Source organism: Rhinichthys klamathensis, unplaced genomic scaffold (assembly GCF_029890125.1).
Source record: "Rhinichthys klamathensis goyatoka isolate OS25496 unplaced genomic scaffold, OSU_Roscu_1.1 h1tg000180l_1, whole genome shotgun sequence".
NCBI classification, from domain to species: domain Eukaryota; kingdom Metazoa; phylum Chordata; class Actinopteri; order Cypriniformes; family Leuciscidae; genus Rhinichthys; species Rhinichthys klamathensis.
Window position 1 is genome coordinate 1167501 of NW_026606708.1, and position 17555 is coordinate 1185055.

At 42.9% G+C, this 17555-nt stretch overlaps 2 protein-coding genes across 4 annotated transcripts in view; both read right to left on the minus strand.

Annotated features, from left to right (window-relative positions):
* LOC130094562 (uncharacterized) overlaps window positions 1-1455 on the minus strand; it is a 2518-nt gene extending 1063 nt beyond the window's left edge. Inside the window, exons 1-3 of one of the 2 annotated variants that reach the window (XM_056260899.1) lie at window positions 740-1455; window positions 166-265; window positions 1-39 (exon numbers count right to left, since the gene is read on the minus strand). The exon at window positions 1-39 is cut by the window's left edge and continues 25 nt beyond it. In XM_056260899.1, the coding sequence (XP_056116874.1) occupies window positions 1-39; window positions 166-264 (138 nt within the window). In that variant the 5' untranslated portion in view covers window position 265; window positions 740-1455. Of the gene's footprint in view, window positions 40-165; window positions 266-637 lie in introns of both variants that reach the window. The other variant, XM_056260898.1, reaches the window with a different exon arrangement.
* A 416-nt stretch (window positions 1456-1871) lies between these two features.
* Window positions 1872-17463, minus strand: wdr6 (WD repeat domain 6). Of its 2 annotated transcripts, none has more exons than XM_056260862.1 (7): window positions 17327-17463; window positions 16157-16282; window positions 3772-6433; window positions 3453-3527; window positions 3230-3346; window positions 3039-3133; window positions 1872-2524 (listed from the first exon to the last, which is right to left on the minus strand). In XM_056260862.1, the coding sequence occupies exons 2-7, from the start codon at window positions 16251-16253 to the stop codon at window positions 1965-1967; spliced, it is 3606 nt and encodes a 1201-aa protein (XP_056116837.1). In that variant the 5' UTR covers window positions 16254-16282; window positions 17327-17463; the 3' UTR covers window positions 1872-1964. The 2 variants fall into 2 exon arrangements, with proteins under 2 accessions (XP_056116837.1, XP_056116836.1); XM_056260861.1 differs by having other exon boundaries at window positions 16157-16285.
* Between the last annotated feature and the right edge of the window lie 92 nt (window positions 17464-17555).

Sequence of the window (17555 nt, forward strand, 5' to 3'; positions counted from 1 at the left end):
AATCAGAGGAAGCCTATCCTTCGATATCAGTCTATTGTCCTGTTTAGTGATATCACACACATGATCATGACTGTTTAATCAGTGTGATGTTATTTGAGTTAATGTGCTGTATATTCACTTGTATATTCAATCCATTTTCAAGTAATTTTTGTGGAACAGCCATACCGTGTCATTTTCAGCTTCCCTTTTCTTTCGTTTTTGAGGTATCTTAGAGTTCTTCTTTCCAGATTCGTCCTCTTTAAGGGTTTCCCTGAACCGTGACATCCTTTTTCAAAAGATCAAGACACACACACTGTGACTCACTTCAAACAAAGAGACACATCAGCTTCACAATAAAATAAACATTAACTGAAATAAAATAGCATGCATAAAGACATTTTATTTCAGCTAGTTTCTCATTGTTGATGTACTAAAATAACTCAAACTAAAATAAAAATGTATAAAAACATACATAAATTACAAAAACACACAACAAAATGACCAACACCCTAACTAAGATTAAAATAAAAATCAAAGAAATAAAAAATAAAGACTACTTCAAAATATCAATAAAAACTTAAATGGTATCTCAATTATACTAAAGTAACATTGGTTGCTATTGCAGAATTTTACTCACATTAGTCATTATTATACTCACATTATCCTTTCAACTTTTGTCTTCTTCTCACATTTTGTCACTCCTTTTTTACATCATGTAATCAGAAAATATTCTCATTCCTTTCTTTCAAATTCTGCAAACCTTGTGGCTTTATATCTTTGACTCTCTCACGTGTTTCCTTTCCTCTCTTGCTTTCATTTGTTCAGCTGTGGATTAAAGGGACTGGCCATCGAGCCGCTACGATGATGAACAAAAGGGAACTGGAGAAGGGGGTGAAATATTTATACTTAGTTGCACAGTCAAAGCCCCCCAACACACTGTGTACCCTCTCTCACTCACCCACACACACACACACCTGCTGGCCTGTAGCCCAGGAAAGCATTGATCCATTACACACGCATGCATGAATATATCTTCAAGCCATAAGCCACTCACACACATGCACACGTACACAGTCGTAACATATTCGGTACCATTTAAAAGTTTGGACACACCAACTCATTCTTTCCATATTCAATTCTATATTTTGCATTTTAGAATAATAGTCACCAAAACCAGAACACAAAATGTGTACAAACCAAATTAAAACGATCTATCAATCATCTTTAGGTTCTTTTTAAACAGAATTGAAGGTGTTCACACGTATGCTCGGCCCAGTTCATCCATTTCATTAATTACAATTTTATTTGTCATTTATTTTTGATATATAATTTATATGATTACAAGCATTTCAAGCCTCTCTTATTTTAGTAAGCATATACTATTATAGTATTTATTAATGTTTTTAATTGGCTTTCATTTTGCTATTTTCACTTTTAAATTTAGTTTTAGTAATCGTGTGTACTTTTGCCATTTTTATTATTATTTTTAATAATTTTAGTACTTCAACAATCAGTGTAAGCTTTTCATTAAATATTTATACTGTAGTCAACATTTGAAGTGGATCAAAACCTTTCATCAAAGTTATACATGCATTTTGAACAATACCCGTTCTTGTCTTGGACAACTTTGATAAACTTTTTGATCCACTTCAAATTTTGACTAGTGTATTTTATTTCAGATCTATTTCAATTACCGAAAATGTTTTTTAATAGTTTTACGTTAGTTAACAACACTGGCTTTATATCAAAATGTCTGTAGGATGATGAGAAACAAATTCAGTAAATCGCATGTCCAAAATTTGACTGGTTCTGTACAGCTGTATAGACATTCATTGTTAGGCCATATTGAAAAAAAAATTTCTTCACAAGATACTTTCCCTGGCACAGTAAAAATATGACATATTGAAAAGATCTTTATTTGAATTTATTACAATTCTTTGGTATCTCCATTTATAAATCATTAAAAAGAGTGCTGATAGTCTGTGTTATGTCCTTGAAACACGATGTGAAAATATCACTTTCTTTCTTTCCTCTTCTTTTGCACTCCTGTTAACAGTTTCATTTGGTTCATCCATCTCTCTTTCCGTTAATTGAAACAATTGTAAGCCCTGGCCACAAACAATCACCCAGGCACCTCCCTCTTGTCCCACACCAAACCACGCCCACAATCCAGCAGCATCTGCGGTGTGTGAGAACAGCACCTTCAGTGGGCGGAGGCCATCGCTGTTCACACTCCACAAACACAAGCGTTGGTCTGGTGAGGTGGACACCAATAGGGTGGGGCTTAGTAAACATAGCCCAGTGAGAGGGGAAGAGTGTGCCAGGGGCACTGACCTATGAGAAAGAAGCTGTAGAGACATGCCTCCATTCTCCTGCTCTTTCTGATCAATCTTGATACTCAGTAGAGACAGCTGTCCATCATCTCCACCACTGGCCAATGAGATCATGTTTTCCTCCATTTGCCCCATCGCTCTCTGCGGTGATAAGGCAAGTGTATTGACTCCACTTTGATGGACAGGTATAGAAAAGAAAGGGGCTGATGGGCCTGAAGCAAAGAAAGGGTAAATCATTATTGACAAACACATATTTTAAAGTTCTATTACCAGACTCGTGCCTCGTGGCACCCGACACTGTGGGGTTTTGGGACAGCTTCACAGTTTTTTTATGCATAACATTTTGTAATGCTCTTGGGTTTGTAATTGATAAAAATTATTATTTTATTTATAAGAATACACATACTCCATCTTTGAATCAGAGCAAATGCACTGTAATTTTTGGAGCCTAATAGCTGTGGTCACTATGATATGTAAAACAGTTGCATGGAAAGTCTAATAATAATAATGAGTAAAGAAAAATAAATAAAGTTTTTAATTTTAGAGTAAACTATACCTTTAACATACATAACAAATGCAATCAAATAACATACTTTTAAGTTCTTCTTAACCACAGCAAAAACAAAGAACACAAAACAAAACAAAGAACACAGTTATACAGACATTAAAAATAATAAACAAAAACAAAAAAACAAGTGTTTATGTTCTGGTGTATGTATGACTCACCCTGCCAGCTGACACCAGCCTTACTGTTCAAAACTGCTGTTAAATCCCACACAGATATACAACCATCTGTAGTGGCACTGAACAGCAACAAAAGCCTGAGACCGAAAGAGATGGACAAATGCAAATAAGTGTAAGAAATAATGTAAACATGGAATAAATATGTTTTTGATAAGTGTACAGCATTTCCTTACTTTCTGCCCTGGGAGTCCTCCAGCTTGTAGGTGGCGACACTGAGCACACACCTCTGATGGTAAAAGCACTCCCAAAGCATGTCAACACTCCTATTGCTCTCAGTCACACTGAACAGCCTAAAAGAGAAAACACACACTCAATGCATTAATCACAGAATGTTAAAACATGAAACATTTTGAAACTAATTTTAATTAATATGTTTTTAATCTCAAACCAAGTTACCTTACTGCACCATCACTACAGCCCAGAGCCAGAACATATTCAGTCCCATTACGCACCACAGACATAGACATGTACCTGCAAACACGAGAAAGCATTTGCAAAGTAAATTGGAGGGAGTACATTGTATTGTCCGCTCTCTGATGGTCATACATTTTCAAAACAACTACTACCAAACAACAATGGACCCCCCCCCAAAAAAAATTCATACATGTTTGAAACAACATGAAGGTGAGTAAATGATGACCGAATTTTAATTTTAGAATGAAATATCCCTTTAAGACAACACAAATAATGAGTATTTTGAGAAACACATACGTACCTCGTCTCTGGGTCCATTTTGATGGTCTTGTGTCGATTCCGCTTCCGTTCCCACTGCTCATCCAATCGATGGCCAGCTATCTGAGTGACCTGACAGATCGGCTGACCCTGCTGCTCATCCAAACTAATCAAAAGCCGGTAACACTGCAGCTGAGCCCGGCCACCCGCTGAGAACACCAAAGAAGACAAGGAGGTATCTGTCCGATCACCTCTCCCTCTTTCATTAGTTTCTTCTTTTCTGATGGCAGCCAGAGCACGAACATTTGAGATATGGTCTGTTAGAACCGCAAGCACTTTAACAGTTCCACTCTGTGGATTGACGGCAAGTACACCCACTGAGGTATCCTCCCCTCCGGTAACAAAAATCTCCCAAAGTTCTGACAACTCTCTAGTCTTTGTGAGACTACCAAGATGACACACACAGCTGATGCCTCGCCCATGTAGCCCCTCTTTCAGGGTGTGTCCATTCACATCAGTTTCTGTGGACGCTAATGAACGTGATGCCATGACAGCTCCGTGTTTGATGAACACAAGGGTACCATGTCCGATTGCATGTGCATGAGGATCCGTGTGGGTGTGTATCGGGCATTTGTAGGCCCAGGATCGATGGCCTCCTCCACAGGCAACTGATAATAGCTTCTCTTGTCGGTGAGGGTCCCATATAATGAAGTGGACAGAGTGGAAGCCAACCATTACAAACCGAGCCTCAGCTACACTTTCACTCTCTTGATCGATCTTCCTCTTCTCAATTCTCTCATTCAGCATCTTTCCTTGTACCTCTGGTGCATCCAAGCCCAGAAACAGAACCTTCTCCAGCCACTCCATGCCTCTGCAGGCCCGCTGAACTCTACGCACCTTCAGGACGTTTTCTTCAACAGTTAGTATTCTTACAGATCCATCTCGACCTGTACTGTAACATAAGTCTTGATGCTCACACACGGAAGTCACACCTTGCTTCCCATGGACTCCGTAAAGGGTACTGATGGGAGATATAGGACCGCCAATTTGCGTTTGCCGGTTTTCGGTTTCTTGATCTTGTAAGTCCATTCTTCTTTCTCCTCCATTTCTTGTGTCATTCTTTTCTCGTTCGGCATAGAGCAGTAGTGACCCTCTCCGGTCACCACACAGGTATAACCCTTTTCTTTGTGGCAAGGTAACTGCAGCAGTCAGCCAGCGTTTGGCACAGGGTGGCAGCAGGAATGGAAGAAGAGTTTCCTCTTTCATATGCAGGCCTGATTCATCCTCCATCACCTTTATTGTCCACCGGTACACCAATCCCTCAGAGCCTGAAGCCAGAAGACACCAACTCCAGGACCCTACAGACAGTCCCTTGACCCAAAGTACAGAGTGAACTTTACCCTGTCCAGCTTTTAGCAAGACTCCCACGCCTGGCTGCCCTATAAGGAACACTTGGACACCTCCGTTCAGATTACCCACTGCACACACCCACACAGTGCAATTTGAATTCTGGACTTGGATGCTTGTGATCTCCATCACACAATATGACTGGAATTCTGCTCCTCCTTGCCAGATGACATCCCAGGTGTCACCTTGACTAAGGCACACCTCTCCTTGATCAGTACAGACCAGAACCATATTCGATTCGTCCTCACCCACTAATCGGACCACTTTTGGACAACCTTGCCCTTTAAATTCCAGATCCAGCTGTGTCTCTGCCTGAGTTTCCTTGCTATCTTTCTTCTCCTCTGCCACTCTCCACACTCTTACCCCACCATCTGCACCTCCAGTAGCCATCCATCCCTCCCTACAGCCTATACTTCCCCCGCTGACAGCCAGAGCCTTCACTCCACCAGACCTATGTCCTTTAAACGTACATCCCACCTTCCCCTCCCCTCCCCATTCCCAGAGCAGGCACGCTCCATCTTCTCCTGCACTGAATACACGGCTGGGTGTAAGCTTGACACAGAAGACCCGTGCCTGGTGTCCGTAAAGCACCCGAAGACATGTTGGTGTTTCCTCTCCACAACCTGCATCTCCACCCAATGTGCCCACGCTCCACAAACGAACGCTGCGGTCATCCGAGGCAGACGCCAGCCACCCAGATTTCAGATGGTAGCAAAGACTGAAAATGACTCCACTGTGGCCCAGTAGACGTCTCTCCACCTGGGATTGGCCACTGGGTTTGGTCCCTGTGGGCCTCCACAGCACGAGCTGGTTGAAAACAGTCCCACCCACCAGCACTAAAGAGTGCCAATTTGGACCAATCATAAGTGCCGAGTAGAGAAGACAGGACTCTTCACAAGAGTAGAAGGAGAGAATATTACCTGATTCTGCTTCTAGGAGCAGCAGGGCATTGTGGGCCAAGGCTATGCCTAACAATGTGTGGGGTTGTGCTTTTAGCCAATGAATGTCCAGCACCCAGTCTTGAAGCTCCAAGAGTGGACCAATCAGCTTCAGACATTGTCCTGCAGAATTGAAGCTGACAAGCCGAACTCCTTTTCCTCCAAAAACAATTATCTCCTCCTCGTCATTGTCCCAAACAGAAATTTCAGGTGAAATTACACTGTTGAACTGACTCTCTCCAGACTGATGTTTTCTACCAGTTCGTATCCCATGGATACGGTAGTTATGGAGAACATTTAAAGATGCACATTTTTTAGTAGATGCTTGAAGACTGTAAACAGAGAGGATTGGTCCCTCACCTAAAAAAAATTACACAATTGCAGGAAAGAATCAAATTAATAACTTGTTTATAGAGATAAATACACATTATGAAAATTGAGAGACATTTCTGCATTTCTCAAGCACTTTTTTCTTTTAATAAAGGAATGAAATTCAGCAAAGGAGCCATGATGGATTCTAAATTCCGTTTGGATGCTGTCCTGTTCCGGTCTTTATAGGAACCCTACGGAGCCCCAAAAGGGACCTTTGCAAAAAAATAAAAAATAAAGACTATCGCGTGCGCACGCGAAACATATTGCGTGCGCACGCGATAGTTTGTCGTGCGCACGCGATACCTTTCTCGTGCCCACGCAATACGTTTCTCGTGCGCACGCATTACAATTTCCGGTTTGCGTACAATTTGCATCACTGTCATTACTATGAGGAAACCAAGAGCATGGATGTCAAAGTTTAAACTTCTCCTCTAGATTAAAAAAGACCAAAGCGTTATTAAACTGTTGGTTACAACGTGACCAATAAATCCTTATTTTTTAAGGAATTGGTTTAACAGGGATATTAATCATCTTATGAAGGTTTGATAATTATGGAAATATTTTAACATACGAACAATGTATGCAAATCCATAGTTTTCCTGTGCACAATTTAATTTAAGCTATTTCCCCTACTCTGATTCATCTTATCAAAAGTCATATTCAATTTAACTCCACATTAATGATAAATCCAAAATAAATGGCATTGAATTGATTGATAAAAAATGCAATAATAAACATATTTGTACAATATTTCAAATACAAAATAAAATAGCACCTAGAGGAATTTTTTTTGGAACTCTATTATTGATAATATTAATTGGAAGACTGCTTGGTTAATCCCCTTTAAATATTGCATTAATAATAAAACCAAAGAAATACATTTTAAAATGTTGCATACTATACATGTTAGAATTTTGATGATTATGGCTTACAGCTATGAAAACCTTTTCACAATATTCTAAATTTGAATTTGGGGTTTTCATAAGCTGTAAGCCATAATCATAAAAATTATAACAAATAAAGGCTTGAAATATCTCACTTTGCATGTAATGAGTCTATATAATATATTAGTTTTACCTTTTAAGTTGGGGATGAATTTAAATATTTTTGCTTATGGATATAAAATTTTGCCAACAATAAAAATTAACAATGTATTCAAGACCTTTGTTAATATTGTTTTCATAATATACAATAATATCCTTTAAAGTAAAATAGTATTTAATTTTTACTAAATTAAAGATAAATTCTGCCAATTCCTTCCAGAAATTTTGGATAATTTTGCATTCAAAAAACAAATGAGTCAACACCTCTTTCCCACTTTTACAAAAGGAACATAAATCGTCAATATCAGAGTATCTTGCAATTTCTTTGGTTTTATTATTAATGCAATATTTAAAGGGGATTAACAAAGCAGTCTTCCAATTAATATTATCAATAATAGAGTTTAAAAAAAATCCTCTAGGTGCTATTTTATTTTGTATTTGAAATATTGTACAAATATGTTTATTATTGCATTTTTTATCAATCAATTCAATGTCATTTAAAATTAATTTTGGATTTATCATTAATGTGGAGTTAAATTGAATATGACTTTTGATAAGATGAATCAGAGTAGGGGAAATGACAGAATTAAATTCTTTAAAATGCACAGGAAAATATGGATTCGCATAAATTGTTCGTATGTTAAAATATTTCCATAGTTATCAAACATATTCATAAGATGATTAATATCCCTGTTAAACCAATTCCTTAAAAATAAGGATTTATTGGTCAACCAACAGTTTAATAACACTTTGGTCTTTTTTAATCTGGAGAAGTTTAAACTTTTACATCCATGCTCTTGTTTTCCTCATAGTAATGACAGTGACGCAAATTGTATGCAAACCGGAAATTGTAATGCGTGCGCATGAGAAACGTATCGCGTGCGCACGAGAAACTATCGCGTGCGCACGCAATATGTTTCGCGTGCGCACGCGATAGTCTTTATTTTTTATTTTTTTGCAAAGGTCCCTTTAGGGGCTCCGTAGAACCCATTGTTAAAATGGGGTAAAAAGCGACTGAATCAAACATTACTAAAAATTAAAATGAGCGCAGGGTTAAGCTGTGCTGTTATTGACTGCCACAACAAAACCAATAAACTAAAGAAATTCCTGGAAAGTACGTGTTTTGAGCACCAGCAGTTCAGAAAAGAATGTCCGTATATGGCGCAATATGCCTTGCATTTAATGCCAAAGATTAACAAGAGAAAACAAGCATGGCTTGCAGCACTTAAGTTAAAAGCATTGCGACAGTGTAAAGTGATAGTACTATGTTGCCATGTGCTTTTTTAAAACCATTTTCATCGGTTAAATATTACATTAACAGCTTGGTAAATACGCTAATAAATACGAAATGTAAAGGATAATTCCGCTATGAGTTGGGCGAGACTTCCACGTTCAGGTGGTTAGGTTGAACTTTTTGCATGAAGTCCTGTAATTGTAATTGCAGGTAACACTGCAGAATGAGAATTTATAAAAAAGAAATGGCTATGAACTAGAAAATAATACAATTATATAAAGAAACATGAGCATATTAGGTCTACATCATTTTAAAGACAAAAAACATACAAACACAATTGTCAATCTCTTTTGATACTGTAGTTGCTATTATTAAATGTCAATAATAGAATTTACAATAAAATATTGTTTCTATAAAAAAAATGTGAGGTTATGAGGTAAAGAAGGTACAGACCAGTTCAGCGCAAATGACAAGTAGAAGAAATATGGAAGGTGCATTGTACAGAGAAATTATTATGTCAGAAATGTGCAAAAAACAAGGTTGAGAATGTAGCCTGGTTAAAACCAGACCATTCTCAGTTGTAACTGAGTTATGGTCTGGCAAAGCGTCATAGACAAATCATTTCCAGAGGGGCGTCACCAACGGACGTCGCGGATAGACCTAAAACCAATCAGAGCGATGAAGGAGATGACGTATGCAGAGCGGCGGAGAAACATCTCCGAGTGTTGTTCTTTGCTCGGTTTTTAACAAAAAGGAAACGTTCAAATCGGTTAAAACAGACGCGATAGCTGATTCGAACGAGTGATGTTCGACAGCGGCATCCATCTTTGTAATGTAGGCTACAAAATCTGCTTCAAAATCGCAGCACTGTCGTCATCGTGTAAAGCCCGCCCCAACGTTTCTGATTGGTGCCTCGATTTCGACGGATTGGAAATGGGCTTGAATGAGCTCTTTGCCAGACTAACTTTCAGAGCAAATCTAAATTTGCCGGAAGTTGTCTGGGTTTTCCCAGGCTATTGAGAATGAGGTTTAATGGCAAGTTACCACGGTAATGCAAAAGATAAGTATATGAATTAAATATTCATTAATCATTTGCAGAATATGCACATGATTTGAGAATAAATGGTCACATTGGTCCCCTTAGCGGCATTCATTTTTTTTTTGCATTAATTATAGAAAAGCAATATTGGAATATTAGAATGCATTACATGTTATTATATACAGGCTATTCTATAGCCATTACATTCCTCAACAGACATGTCTTGGATTCCGTTTAATCACTGCAAGAACATAGAAACAGAACTATGTAGGAAGTTCTCTTTCATCATCTCGTTTCGAGATCCACCTATGGGAAGGGCATCCGTACCTGACCTCTGCAGAAGCATCCAATTGCACCAAGTCTGGCTAACAGACAGAAGCGCGCAGCCAATGCCAGGTGAGGCCACACCCCCTTACCTACGGGCATATCACAGCTGGGCGCGCTGCTATTCCTCAGTTGACATTCGCTTCTCGCGATCTCTGCATTGACACAGTTCGGTTGGATTAACGTTACGCTGCTCACTTTCGAGTCTTCAGGAGGACATATCGCATTCGCCAGATCAGCCTCCGCCAGACGTGAGTGACAGTCGTTTCTTCAGCCTATCCGCTGTGTTTTTTGCATCCGGAGCCGCCCGAGCTCTCGCTGTCCTTCACCTGCTCCTCCTTTACATGGCTGCCCGCCACGGATTTTTCCGAGTTCTTCACCGCTGGCCCGCCCATGGCTATGTGACCGTCTAAACAGCCGCTTCCCCCGGGGAACAGCCTAGCACGACGAGCCTGCCCGGCCGCGTGTGGTGCTCTCATCGCCGCTATAAGGACCCTCTCGTTCTGCGCGGTCTGCTTGGGCTTAACACGCTCAAGCTTTGGAGAACCCGGGGAATTGCGGTCATTGTAATTGCTGCCCATGTAGCTTTTACTAAGCCGGCTTTTAGTTGCACGACACAGCGCGCCGTGCTCGGCCTTTCTGACTCGGAGGAGAGACACGGTGATGATGACGCGCTACCGGGGGACTCCCGGAGCGCCACCTCTCTAAAATATTTGAGCTGACATCAGCCCAATCCGCATTCCCTGAAGAGGACATCTTCGCGGGAAAACCTCACTCTCGTTGACGAACCGGTCGGTTCCGGCGACGGGGATGACGCGGTCCTTTTAGCGTTCCCTAGGCTAGCGTTCACGCGGCTTTGCCTCCGTCCATCCTCCTGGAAGTTTGTGAGCGAGCGGCCGTTCGTTTCAACATTGTGTGGCCAGCTCCACAGAGCGCCACCGACCAGGATAGGAATATGTACGACGGGTAAACGCTGGGACCACCGCCCAGTCTGAACGGCCGGAGCGTCCCGCTAGACTGTTAACACGGTCTCACGGGCCTTGATTTGCTACGATTACGTGTTGAGGTTTTCAATGTATGCCTTCCCAGGAAGGCGGTCCCGAACGCAAGCGGCCTGCCTGTTGTTCGACCATTGGGAGTAACGTTAACTAACAGGGTCTCCCACCTACGGTCGGTTAATCCCCTCGCGTGGCTGCCCAGCCCGTATGTTAGTGGACGTTGTGTGTGTGTGTCCCCCTCCCCCCCACAACAACAAGTTACGGGGGAGGGGGCTGTCGTGAGGAAAAGTACATAGCAGTGTTACCACACCGCACGCACTTGGTTCCTCTCACCCAGTTATTAAAGGCTTCGGCCCCAGTGTTTCCCAACACAAACACACACATTACTGAACAACACATTTAATAAACGAATCAAATGAATTCGTGCAGATTTATATATCTGCCAGCGGCAACATAGAGAGCAAATCTCTCTGATCCCATGCATGTCGCCCTGAGTCCGTCCACAAGAGGTCGCCATTGCCTCATAAATCAACCAACTGGGCTCACACAGCTCAGTTGCGGCTGTCCAGCCGATGTTTTTTTAGTGGACGTTGTGTGTGTAAGGCCCCTGTGTTCCCCAACACAAAACACACACATAACTAAATAACACTTAAAAAAAAAAAAAAAAAAAACGCATTAAATAAATCCGTTACAGAGAGAGTATCTCTCTCCGCGGATATTATTTTTCTGCCTGCACTTGAGACTGCCCAGTTCATGTGTTCAGGAGATATGTGTTTTTCCCACTTTTGGGGACACCTTGTGAGGGAAAGTTCAGTACAGTGGACACCACACTATGTTTCCCTCACTCTGTCAATAAAGGCTTTGGCCCCAGTGTTTGCCCAACACAAAACACACAAAGCTACGAATCAAATGAATTCGTTTTGGAGAGAAGACCTCTCTCCGCAAAGAAAACTTCTCACTGCAGAGAGAGGAAATCCCTCCAAACCCCTGCATGTTGCCTCTAGTGTTCCCACTAGATGGCGCCTTTGCATCACAAATGAACCAGCTGGGCCCATACAGCTCCGCTCCGGCCCGAGCGGGGGCGCTCGCGAGTCACAAAGCGGCTTGGCAAGCCGTTTCAGCGCCCGAGTGGGTTTTTGCGTACTGTAACCCAGGGTTACAAGCTGCAGTTTGCAATAAAACCTCCGCATTTCAACGGCGTTCTCTCTTCTCACACAGAAGAAAACGCCTCACACATTCTGAAAGAGGAAATTTCCTCCCTCCTAACAAGGGAGCGATTCAGATGGTGCCACCCAATCTGATAAACCATGGTTTTTATTCCTGGTATTTTCATGTTCCAAAAGGCGTGGCGCCCCCCCGCCCTATATTGGACCTTTGAGTGTTGAACAAACATTTGAGGAAATTCAATTTCAGAATGTGACACAAGCCTCTCTCGCCTGTGCCATAAAGCAGAACGACTGGTTCACATCAGTCGATCTGAAAGATGCTTTCTTTCACATAAGCATCTACCCTCCACACAGGAAATATCTTCGTTTCGCCTACCAAGGCGTTTGTTACGAATTCACAGTTCTTCCGTTCGGGTGCAATTTGAGTCCCCGAACTTTCTGTCTGTGTGTGGAGGTGGGCGTGGCGCCCCTGAGACTATCAGGGCTGAGAATTCTGACTTACTTGCTCATCATAGCCAAATCAAAGGAGAAGGTGTCGCTGGACACCGGCCGGGTGCTCGCGCACATCACATCCCTCGGGTTCAAGGTGAATGCGAGCGAAAACAATCTGACTCCCAGTCAGAATGTCATTTTCCTGGGCTTGGAATTGAACTCAGTCTCCATGCGAGCGCGTCTCTCTCAAGAGCGCGTTCGCTCGCTGATGGACTGTCTGTCTCAGTTCAGTGAAGGGGCGAGAGTACAATATCGCACATGCCTCAGGCTGCAGGATCTCATGGCTTCATCTATCCAAGTTGTGCCATTGGTCTCCTGAGAATGAGAACGTTCACGAAATGGGTTTTGTACACTACATTTCAGCCCGATTTGCGATCTCTGCCGCTCGGTAACGATGACGCGCGCCTGCTCGGCGGCCTTGCGCCATTGGGTGAGCGAGAACTTTTACGCACGGGGAACCCCCCCTCGGGACGGTACGATGCGAAAAGTTTTGACGACAGATGCGTCCTTAACAGGCTGGGGAACCACCCAGGAAGGCAGAACGGTGAACGGTCTGTGGCTGAGCAGACTACGTTCAGCGCACATTAACTATTTAGAGCTTTTACTATTTGGAAAGCTCTGAATCATTTTCTGCCTTGCCTGCAGGGACATCCTGTTCTAGTACGGTGCGATAATACCACGGTAGTGGCTTATATCAACCGTCAGGGTGGCATGCGCTCGTCAAAACTCCACGCTCTAGCTTACAGGCTTTTGGTGTGGAGCAGACAGGTTTTTCTGTCATTACGCGTGACTCATGTCCCGGGCATTCGGAACAGAGGCGCGGATCTGCTATCGAGGGGAAACCCAATCCACGGGGATTGGCGTCTTCACCCGCAGATAGTGGAGAGGTTATGGATGAGATGGGACAGGCAGCCGTAGATCTTTTCGCCTCGCGCGAAAATCACCATTGTCCTATGTTCTTCTCGCTAAAGGACAGAAGAACCTTCCCTGCCTCGGGGCAGACGCACTGGCCCACCCATGGCCCAAAGTGCTGTTGTATGCTTTTCCTCCCCTGTGCCTGATAATTTTCACTCTGGCCAGGGTGAGAGAGCACGGCCTGTCTCTCACTCTAATAGCACCCAGGTGGCCCAAAGCCCCATGGCTGGCAGAGATAATCCCTCTGTTATACGCCGAGCCATGGCGCCTCCCCCCTCGCACGGACATACTGTCCCAAGCCAACGGGGAGATTTACCACCCCCACCCGGACAGGGTGGCTCTCTGGGCCTGGCCCGTGAGAGGACGAACCAAAATGCACTGGGGCTCCCGCCGCGTGTAATCGCCACTACTCAGAAGGCCAGGGCCGTTTCCGCGCGATCCCTATATGGCTGTGAGTGGCAAGTGTTCGAAGGGTGGTATGATGGGCGTGGTTTCACATCTTATCAGTGCTCGGTGCCTGATATTTTGTGTTTCCTGCAAGACCTCATGGAAAGAGGCAGGTCCTTTTCCACTATTAAGGTCTACCTGGCTGCGATTTCAGCCTGTCATGTGGGTTTTGGGGCTCCACCGTCAGGCAGCACCCTCTAACCCGCAGATTTATGGAGGGTGCACGCCGCTCTTTGCTGGTCATCAGGAGATCTGTTGAATCTGTCCCAGAGTGGGACCTCTCCATGGTGCTGGAAGCGCGGTCTCTGTATCCTTTTGAGCCTCTGGGGAGTATTTCCCTTAAGCTGCTGTCCCTCAAGACAGCTTTGCTCTCGGCCTTGGCATCTGCTAAACGGGTCAGTGAGCTACATGCACTCTCGGTTCACCCCTCGTGCGCCAAATTCTCCCTAAGTGGAGATAAGGTTTTCCTTAAGCCTAACCCGGCCTTCATGCCGAAATGCTTCCCTGCGTTCACGTCGGAGATTTTGGAGCTATCCGCTTTTCACCCTCCACCCTTTGCCTCCCCGGAGGATCAGGGGCTGAATGCTCTGTGTCCCGTCCGTGCTCTGCAAGCATAATGACCAGGACCAGTGCTTTCCGCAAGAGCGACCAGCTCTTTGTTTCTAGGGCTCCCCTGCACAAGGGGAGTCCCATTTCAAAGCAATGCCTCTCACATTGGCTTGTGGACGCTATACTATGGCTTATGAAGCAAAGGGAGTGCAGCCCCAAGGGGCATCAGAGCTCATTCCACAAGGGGCTTAGCCGCCTCTTGGGCTTTGTTCAGGGGAGTGCCACTGCAGGACATCTGCTCCGCGGCCAGCTGGGCCTCTCCTCATACCTTTGAGCGTTACTACCGGTTGGATGTCACCAGAACTTCGGTGGCACACTCGGTCCTAGGGGTAGGGTCCTCTTAGCCCTTTCCCACAGCCCCGTTTGGTTAACCAACGAGGAGTGAATGGGCCGGCTGGCCATGTTCATTCCTGTCACCAAGCATTCGCATTCCTTCTTGGGTTTAGCTATGTGCATTGGTGGTGCGGGGGCCATTATCATGTATGTGTCTCATGCATGTTTCATGCCCTGCTTGTCCACAGCAGTTAGCGTGGCGGAAAACTTGCAGGGTCATGTTTGTGGGACGTGTCAGGCACCGCCTCTCTGAGGTGACCGTCCTTCTCTGGCCTTCAGAACCTCACTGTGAGTGTATTGGGCAATCGGGGAGCTGTCCATGTCTCTCCCATAGGTGGATCTCGAAACGAGATGATGAAAGAGAACAATAGGTTACTGTCGTAACCCCGGTTCTCTGAAACATCGAGTGGAGAGATCCACCAGCCTTGCCCCGCTTGCCGCACGAGAAGCGAATATACTGACTGAGGAATAGCAGCGCGCCCAGCTGTGATATGCCCGTAGGTAAGGGGGTGTGGCCTCACCTGGCATTGGCTGCGCGCTTCTGTCTGTTAGCCAGACTTGGTGCAATTGGATGCTTCTGCAGAGGTCAGGTACGGATGCCCTTCCCATAGGTGGATCTCTCCACTCGATGTTTCAGAGAACCGGGGTTACGACAGTAACCTATTGTTATCAATACTTTTCACAATTAATCGCAGCTGCCATAAAATAATTTGTGCAGCCCTAGTGTATGAACATGAAATACCAAATCACATGACAAAAACAGTTCCAGTACCCATTATATGTTTGATGAAAACTATGGTTAGTGGTAGTAACAGTATAGGTGTTTCATATTGTAATACATGTGGCCTACATATCAAACTCTTATGATCTGTATGTCATGCAGGTTTTAAAGACTTTCTAGTCTCTAACTACTTAGGATATTATAGTTTTTAATGTTAACCAATGGATTAAATAAATGTAAACTAGATCAAACAAGAACATTTGGAGAACCTTATGGTTGCAGAGAGAAACCACCTCAAAATTACCCATGAGTCATATGCTGCACATTTTAATCCAAAATGGATTTTTGATGATTTGCTACCTGTTCATTAAAAGAATGAATGTCAGTCACCTGTCAACAGGAAATCCTCCCCCAGGAATTCCAGTGCAGTCACTGGAGCAACAAGCACAGCGATCTCCATCACAGCAGACCCCACAGGAGATGCCATCTCACTCGGTCCACACCACAGGCTGAAGACTTCTAGAGCACAACAAAAATATTACAGCATTTTTTTTAAATTACTGTATGACTTCCTGAAGTTTTTCACATGCAGAAGTCTCTGACAAATAAATAAATAAATGAGAATAAATGCATAATGCTCGCAATGGCCTTTACTATACTATTAAATCAAATCAGTGTAGTTATATCAGTCCAGGGCTACATTCTCACGCTGATCAAGTGTTCATCTGGGTGAGGGTTTTGTGAGTTCATTAAAAGCTAATGAAATGTATATATATATATATATATATATATATATATATATATATATATTAATATGTTTGGAGGTGTGGTAAACATAGGTGGAATAATTGATTCTGGGCCGCTGAATTATTAGAAAAATAATGCACATTGCACAACATTCCTCAAGTGTGCATTCTTTTTCTAATAACTCAACGGCCCATCATCAACTATTCCATATATATAAATCATATACAAACATTTTATTTTGTGAGTGAGATTTATATTATTTTTCTAAATCATAATAAAACCCTGACTAATTTTTTTTTATTTTCATTTTTATTATGCATACATTCATGTCATTTGTCTAATAACTGACCTTAGAGAACAGTGAACATACTTCGGGTAAACATTTTATGTCAGAGGGGTACAGCTGACAAAAGTGTAGGATTATTAAGGTGATGTCAAGTAAACAAACACCATTAATTGAGTAAGTGAACAGTACTAAGTAAGTTAATCTTACCCTGTTAGTTGCTGTGTTTTGGAACATGACAGTTGATTCTAACTGGCCAGAGATTAATAAAAAATGGTCCAATCTTGTCATTAGCTGGTCTAACATTATTAACTGGTTTAAATGGGAAGTTTAATTAGTTAAATGACCGTCTAACGTACACGTTCCAAAAGATAGGTTTTGTACCGGTTTATTGCTACCTTTTTATTGAAAGTAAAACTTCAGTCACCTTTTAACAGGACACGGTTACCATACATTGTATTTTCCAGCAGGGATAATCTCCATGTTTTTATCATCGTAACAACACCTCTATCGAGCTCAGTTTCACTTACGCGTCCCCTGTAGAGATCGTTATTTTGAGAGGAGGTGAAATGGAAAACTTGAGTATTTTTCTTTCATACTAGATCCAGACCAGTAGCCACAGTCGCATCTCTGTTCAACATGTTTCGTTCTGCAATCTAACGTTACATGCATGTGTTTCTCGCTTCCTCGTTGACATCGCGCAGCGTCCAATCGCGCGGTTCAATACTGAACAGACTGCACCACACTGGCGGTCAATTG

Coding starts and splice junctions, on each gene's coding strand:
- wdr6 (XM_056260862.1), bottom strand. CDS start 16,253: ATGGCATCTCCTGTGGGGTCTGCTGTGATGGAGATCGCTGTGCTTGTT. Junction 3,347..3,452: donor TGTAGTGATGGTGCAGTAAG/GTAACTTGGTTT, acceptor TTTCTCTTTTAG/GCTGTTCAGTGTGACTGAGA. Junction 2,525..3,038: donor GGCTGGTGTCAGCTGGCAGG/GTGAGTCATACA, acceptor TCTTTGCTTCAG/GCCCATCAGCCCCTTTCTTT.